At 35.0% G+C, this 8,728-nt stretch overlaps 1 protein-coding gene across 1 annotated transcript in view; it reads right to left on the bottom strand.

Annotated features, from left to right (window-relative positions):
* Positions 1 to 2,328: 2,328 nt before the first annotated feature.
* The window catches only part of LOC100164576 (lutropin-choriogonadotropic hormone receptor-like), a 72,915-nt gene continuing 66,515 nt past the window's right edge, over positions 2,329 to 8,728 (bottom strand). The window contains exon 12 of the mRNA XM_016803612.2: positions 2,329 to 5,356. Coding sequence (XP_016659101.1) covers positions 4,507 to 5,356 — 850 coding nt within the window. The 3' untranslated portion in view covers positions 2,329 to 4,506. The remainder of the gene's footprint in view (positions 5,357 to 8,728) is intronic.

Raw genomic sequence — 8,728 nt, 5'->3', positions numbered from 1 at the left:
ATGTCTTATATTTTCCAGCTGTTGTACGATACGTGTACAGTGCGCCAGTGCTGTGTAATATATAATTTGATGTATAATATAAATCTATATACGTAATAATATATTACCTAATATGTTGTATCGAGTGCAGTTCTGCAGCGCTACGCAGTGATTTATGTCGGGCGTATGATAAACAAACGATAAAAGAAAAACAACCGGAAAAGAAGAAAACACCGCCGTCGCGTTTTTTTTATGCCCATAATATAATATATTATATCATAGCCGCGCAACACGCGACGTAGTCCCGAGCTCAGTTTCGAGCATTATTAGAGGCATTGATAAAAAAAAAAAAAAAAAAACTGCGCGCGCAATAAAAAATACGTTTACGATTGTTTTTCGCTACTCGAACCATAGGAATCGTATCGTTTCGGGATTGGACCGTTCGATTTTCTGGCGGAATAATAATAATACTGTCCGTTATCCTCCTACAACAATATAATATAATAACATTATACGTAGAACCACTGCAATAATATCATACTAGTATGATTGTGTGTGTGTGTGTGTGTGTGTGTGTGTGTGTGTGTGTGTCGGAGCGAAAAACCAAACGGATTTGGGAAAATATATTTCGAATACACACCGTTTAAGCGCTCGCAGTAAATCGACAGTTTATAGCGTAGTCTACTTCTATAAGGACTTCGCGAATGCCCAATAAGAATATTATGGGATTTACACAGATCGCAAATAATTGAACCGGAGTGTATATTATTATATTCACTGCAGCAGCAGACCCCGTTTCGGACGATAAATCGGACGAGAAACTTGGACCATAACCAAAAAGATAACATTGATACACCTACCCACATCTGCAAATACCCACGCGGGGAGGTGAACTGGTTTTATTGTTGATGATTTAAAACTTTAAACGATTATGTTGTTCTAAACGGCTAGACCGTTAAATTAAGTGTACCTATGCACTATATTATTGTGTACGGTGTACCGCATAATATATAATATTATACATTATTATTTCTCCTATAAGACAATCGTGATTATTGTGATATACAATATTACTATTGATATTATATTTCACGGAGTGTCGGGACATAACATGCGTGTGCAGTCCCCGAAGCATCTTAATATGTAAATTTATAAAATATAATATATATATAGGTATGTACTGTGTGTCTGTGTGCATTGTGTACGTATGCCTAAAATCGATACTTTTGCTTATTCGTTCGTTTTGTGTGTAGGTACGAACCGAGAAAAAGTGTGAGCAAAATATGTCAACTGTTTTAAATATATATATATATTATATTTTAAACCCTAAAGCCGATTATGAATTATGATAAATTCGTATAATTATTACTCTCTCGGATGGGGTTGCAACGGGATGATGGTAAAACGGTATATTATATACCTAGCTACGCCTTTTAATAAGAAACCTCCGCCGCAGTTTCAATTAAAGTTCTCGCATATGATTTGAATACGAAACACAACATTATAATATGTTTAGGTAAATTAAATGTAAACATCCAATTAGGCGATCGTATTGATACGTAGTCTGTACAGTAAGTTGTTGCTGTATATACCTATGCAAAACGTTATGACTAGTTTGTTTGATAATTTATGATGACCGTAAGTACTCACAGCGATAATATTTTGAGAACCGTCGAGATAATTACACAAAAATTAGATAGAGTAAGTGTCCACGATATTATGTCTAGTATAATTCAAATATTGAATTAGTTCATCAACTCTATTAGAGACGTGTCTTGGCTTGCTGACTTTACATCAATATTACGTGTATAATTATTCACTGTCATTTTTTTTTTCGTGGAGAACAATATATATAAAATGTACACAATATACATTCTGAGCGATCACTCCTGAGAGATAAATACCAATATTTTCCTTGCTCAAAATAAAGGTTATGATAAAATGTTGTGAATGCAAGCTTAGATTTCGTATATTATTATAGTCTGTAGGTATATGTAAATATTGTATAATATAAATTAATATACCAAGTATAGGTGTATTTATATATTAATTTATTATTAATATTATATATTTACTATATTGCAAACACGCAAATATTGTAATTTTTCGGTTTTTACGACCAATTCACATTTCGTATATTAATGTTATATAAATAGACGTAATAGTTTTTATTTTATCGATTATGACGATTAAACTATATATATTTTAAGTTTTAACCCTCGTATTATTACAATAGACACCAATAATAATATTTGTATTCCTTTATTGCAAATAAAGTAAATACAACGCGGTGCTTCATCAATTTTTTTGATCAATTTTTTGGCATGCATTTGCTTGGTTTGTTAAAAAAAAAACACTTCAACAAAGAACTTACCCAGCTGGTAATTAACCGGTATCCTGGTATCCTGGTTCTTTTGAGCTAACTATGTGGAGATGCGTATAATACCGCTATTGACTATTATAAGAAGTTAGGACGGTCCACCGTGATATCATATTGCATAGGTATAGAAAAATAGGTAGGTAATCTATACAGACATTTTAAATAATAATAACCATCACCGATGTAGGTTAATAATGTAATTTATTTTATAAATTGTCTTCAAAACATTAAAAAAGTAAACTAAACAACACACACTTAGGGCAGCAACATAAGTTTATCAACACTAATAATAATATATAATATAATTATTATACAACATCTTTATAGACAAACCGTTATTAAATTATTTTTTCTAACGAAAACAGTTATACCTGAATATCGTTTCTACTATCTACATTCGTACAAAAGTTTATAAGGTGGTACTTAGGTATACAATTGATAATATATTATTTAGTTAGCTATAAGATACTTAATAACTAAAGTCGTCAGTATAATATTCTATACAAAACATGACTTTTTGAGATTTTTTTAAAACACTTTATAATATGTACTGTGTCATAATATTATAATATGGACTATACATGGACTATAATGATTTAAAGTTTAAACTATACAAATACAATATTTAGTATATTATTATTTTGTCGACTAATCGAATTTTTGCGGCATGCGTCATGTATCGAAAACATAATAATATACTCTCGACATATTAATCAATAATACCTATGTGCCGCATACTACACATACACCTACTATACAGTAATCGTTGTATACATGTATACAAGGCTGGGCGTTAACGAGTTAAAAAGTTAAATTACTTTTAACCAAGTCACATAAAAAATTTGCAGTTTTTTTGAAAGTATAACATCTACGTTAAAAAGTCAAAATTTATCCCATGATACTATAGTTACTAAACTACAGTTCATTAATAATAATTGTAATATAGTCACGTTAAGTTAACTGTTTTCGCAATATGAAGACCGCATAAAATATATTTTAATATATTGTGTAAATTATAGTTTGTAGAAAAAAAATTGTAAATAATATCATTTAGGTATAGTTTTAACATGCTTATATTATGTTAGTGTACCTTAATAGGTACTAAAATATTTATTTGTTATTATTTTTTTAAAATGTAGACTGTCGATGTGTTAAATTCATTATTTCTGCATTTAAAGAGAGCTCGAAATAACTTATGTAAATACACGTTAACATGGCTTTCTATAGAAAATTACATTCTCACCCAAACATATTATTTTCAAATATTTCTATAATTATAACACTACCAAATAAGTGTTAACTCGGAGTTCGACGTTTATACTTTTATAGAGACATTGGGGCCGTTATCGCTCAAACAATTTATCAAAATAATTAATAATCTTAGCAAGTATAGGATGTAATCATTGAATGCCTTTCTTTTCTGTCATTTTCCTGTTATTACTCTTATACGTATTATTTTTATTTTTGTGCGTATTAAATCAAATGTACTAATATTGTGGATTGCCATAGATTTTAAATATTCAGTTTAAAAAAAATATAAGTGTAATTAATAGTTTTTTCTAACTAAGTTATCTGAGTTTATTTTTCTGTTTATGTTGTAAAATATATTCGTTAAAAATGATGGGAAGTAACTTAATTTACATTTATCTACATAATGTTACGTTAGTTATATTGACTTGGTGACTCAAAAAAAAAAATAGCCAACTCGCCCAGCCGTGTATGATACCTAAATATATAAACAGCATACAATTACCTAAACTTACCTATCTTATATCCACGCACGTGGCTAGATCAAAAACGGAAAATCGTACTGTTTTTACAAAAACGAGCGATCGGTTTCATAACAATATCATCTCATCAACGATGGCGAAACTCACCAAAGATCTGGCACGCGTGTCAAAATAATAATAACGAAATTATTATCATCGAAAACGCGGCGGGCGGCGGTGATGGTTTGCGGTCGGGTCTTCGACGGTGGACCGTTGGCGGTCGAGACTTCGGCGTCACTCGCTGCACCCGTCGCGCGATCCCTGTCGCAGTTGCATCGAAATGGCAGACACGGAATCGCCTTCGTAGTAGTCGTCGTCGTCGTCGTCGTCTTCGCCGTCAAGATAGTCGTAATCCCGGTCTCCGGCGGCGGCCGTACGTCAAGCCCGATGCAGCGGCATCAGTTCCAAGTTCTGCTGCATCGGCGTCATCAGCGACGGCTGCTGCAGCTGTTGCACCGGCGACGGCGTTTGCGGTGGCGAGTGAGCGCGGTGCGCCGCGTACTCGGCGCTGCAGTTGAGCGCCTCCTGGAGCGGCGTCAGCGATCCCGGCCGGCACGCGACCACCGAGTCGACGGACGTGACGGTGGTCATCACAGAACCGCGGTGATGGTTACTGCCGCCGCCGCCGCTCTGTCCCACGTCGTCGTATCCACCGCCCCCGCCGCCGCCGCAGTCGTCGCCACCACCGAAGCCACCGCCGCCGCCGCCACCTCCGCCCCCGTAGCCCCGTCGGTCCCGGTGCCGTTGTGCGTCGTTGCAGTGGGCCTTGCGGCGGCCGCACGGCACCGGGCCCGTTCCCTTGTACTCGTCCGCGCGACGGCTGCACACGCCGAACCGGCTGAGCAGCACGAACAGGTCGCGGCGGTACTGTTGTGTGAGCAGCGCGTACAGATACGGGTTGGCGCACGAGTTGAGCGGGTAGAAGAACACCAGCAGTATCTTGGTCTTGGGCACGTCGATGAGTGGGTAACCGGCGAGCGCGGTCAGCCCAAAGAACGCCACCGGCGCCCAGCACGCGAAGTCAGTGAACACCAGCAGGGCCATGCGCTTGGCCACCGTCATGTCGGACCGGGCCACCGACGCCACTGCCTCGCGGCCGCCCCTGATCGACGAGTACATCTTTGCGTAGCACGCGCATATCACTACGAACGCGATGCCGTTGAACGTCAGCAAGGAGAACAGGTACACTTTGTCGGCGAACGATGAGTTGTCCATGGGCAGGCAAATGCTGCAACGCAACAATAATCATGAAATTATAATACTATTATTGCTGTGGACGTGCCTAGATATGGGGCTGCGGTGTTATTTTATTATAATATTTTATATAACAGCACAGGCCGATGCAACGAGAATGGGTTAAAAGAATATAGTGAACACGATATGGCTTTGTATAGTTAATAGTTTAAATTTGTGATAAAATTTAAAAACACGAAAAGAAAATTGGCAGAGGAGAGGGGAACACAAAAAAAGGAAAATTGGTATTCCTTAGGCGAGGGGGAACTGCGTAAAACTAACAGGGGAGAGCAATGCAGGAAATTCGATATCATCTGCCAGGAGTTTTCTTTAAAAAGTTTCAATTCACAACTTGTCATCGAACTGAAATATTAGAAGATAGATTTAAGCTTTATCGACAGGATAGTAAGTATATATATAGTCGTCATGAGAAGAGCATTCAATTTTGAGGATATGCATACGATACAAAACGAAGGAATATACCTACGTTGCATTTTTTTCATAATTTGAGTGTCACTAGAGGTGGATGGATCCTAAACGATAGATCCACATTCATTTAGTGGGTGAACTTATAAACAAAAATAGTTTTTAATGAAGAGCGTAGTTTAAATTCGGAGCACATTCGTTGGATAAAATAAAATAATCTAATATATTATATCAATATTGTTATAAACATCATAAATTGAATTATTAATTATTACGTAAAAGCCAATAGTTAGCTGAATTTATATTATATACATTTGAATGTATATTGATTAGTAATAATTAGAATCCATTATAAAATAATAACACGATTACACAATATTATTATCCATAAAACAATTTTTAATTTGTTTATTTGATGAATGAGTTAGTGCCCTGGACAGAAAACGGTGGGTTTTTTTTAATTAGTGATAAATTGTCAACCAATCAGATGGCATTAGCTCATTGTCTACTCTTATTATGCTTATATAGGTTATATTATATACTATTTTGTGTGAGTGGGTACTACCTACCTTTAATTTAACATCATTGATACACATCATGCATTAATATTTTAATATGTTGTTGACAATTTCAATGAACGCATATTTTTATTGAAATTCATAATTTTTTTTTAAATATTACTGATGTAATCATTATGCCCACCGGTTAATATGATGTCCCGAAACTGAGTAAGGTGTACATTTATTTGCATATTTTATGGTTTAGTTTATGTGATATAGCTGCAGCAGTCGGTATACTTTTAAAACGTGGTATAAGTCTCTGGTGTATAACAGCCCGAAGACGAAAGAGGAAAAAATACTGCAGATACCCAGGTAAAAAGTTTATTCAGTTATACCTGCAGTACACTAAACCAGAGGTTCCCAAACTGAGTGTCCTAAGGGCACCACTAGTTCTTCCCAGTGGAACCACGGTTCATAAGAAATTATTAATTTATTTTTTGTCAATTCCAAACTGAATCTTATAAAAATGCGAGTCACGATTTTCGGCTTGGACTGCAACTAAAACCAAATACGGCAACCGTCTCAATGCGCAAAACCTGACCTAGTTGTCAATAATAAATAACCAGACATTTGCAAACATTAGCAATCATTTACATCTCACGTTCAAAATAATTTTTTTCTTTTGAAAATATTTTTCATAGGTAATTTCTTATGATAAGTTGGTACAAAAATGTATACATTTTAGATTGGCTGCGTATGCTTAGAATGATTATATCAAAATACTCTGTAATTATTATATGCTCAATAAAATGATTTAAAAAAGTATTATCAATAACAATAATAATATATTAATGTTAATTTAATATCTATGCTTCTCGTGGTATTCATAGCAGGGCACTGTGGCTAAATCTGGTTAAAAAAAAGGCATCTCTGGAAAAAAAAGTTTGAGAACTGCTGCAGCACTGGCCTACTATAAAACTGTACAGTGATTTCGCCTTTGTAGACCGTTGTGAGCCGTATCAAGCAAAAAATACAAACTCATGTGTCTGGCGAGAAGCGGTGTTAGATTCGGTAAGCTAGATAGTATGGTGCTCAGTGTACACATGCTCGCGGGGTGTACAAAATAATAATAATATTATGCAAATTCGACCTTAATAATCGCCGGGCGCTTTTATTCTTCGGTTGCACGCTAGCTACGCTGTCGCCGTTCACTCGGCGTCACCATAGCTATATTATTATTATATTATATATTATATAATATATACGTCGCCGAGAATCGCGGTTGGAGCTTTGTGAAAAATTAATTATATAAAAATGTTTGTTTAATTTCGAAATCGATTAAAAACTAACGGTGTACTGAATCCCCTATACAATCTATTATTTATTATAATAATAATACTATGTCCCTGATAACTGTAGAGGCGGTAATTATAATTACAAAACGTTCAAAAATAATTATTTTCGTTGGTTAAGTAGGTTTAAGCGCTGACTGAAAAAATAAATAGATATAAATTTAAAAAATAATTATTAAAACTATATTATAACTTTACACAAGTCGTCGAAGAGCACACGTCATTGTTTTACCCGAATACGCCTCATAATAATAATTGATAATATGTACTTATAGTCATTCGATTGAGTCATATTGGTTGTCGACGGATTTGACGTGCCTCGAAATCATCGTCACACTTGTTCATGTCAACTGTCGGATAATGAAGTATGTAATTTTTTTTTTTTTCGTTCTGGAAAACGTATACTTAATACCGCGCGCTAAGCCAGTTAAAAATAAATTAAAATCAACGTAAAAAACTATTATCCTTTTTTATTTTAAATGTTTAGCTATAATGAGACATAACAATCGTCTCAAAGTCCATAATCATTTTAACAAACAAAAATCACAATTTAATAATCTATATATTAGTTTGGAGCGGTCCGTGTAGAGATGTGAAATTTCAAATTTGGCAATCGCAATCGATCCGTACACCACGGCGGTATCACAATAAAAGAGTACCTATACCTGTCCACGCGTGTACTGAAATTTCGTCGATTTTTCTCGTTAAAAATATCGTCCGAGATGAAAACTATTAACAATTTTAGCCGCCTACGGTCCGAGATATATTTTTCCCACGAGATTTTATTCGTCGTAAATCGAATCCCCTTCGTCTTGGATTTATGTTCATATTTGGCTTGTGGGTAGTAAAAAAAAAACTCACATATGAAATATATCAAATACCGCGTGGTATAAACCAGGTTTTGTGTATTAGCAATTCTAATGAAATGGAATCATTTGGTATTGTCAAAATAGGATTCTGTAGAATATAAAAAACAATCATCCCATGGCATATAAATGTGTATAAGTATAAATTATAATATTAAAATACTATGATTCTGATTAGAACATCTAATAGAACACATTATGTTGGAGAGACAAATATTTTTTT

The sequence above is a fragment of the Acyrthosiphon pisum genome, chromosome A1, assembly GCF_005508785.2.
Source record: "Acyrthosiphon pisum isolate AL4f chromosome A1, pea_aphid_22Mar2018_4r6ur, whole genome shotgun sequence".
In the NCBI taxonomy this organism is placed as follows: Eukaryota; Metazoa; Arthropoda; class Insecta; order Hemiptera; family Aphididae; genus Acyrthosiphon; species Acyrthosiphon pisum.
This window is presented reverse-complemented; position numbering and strand designations above follow the sequence as displayed.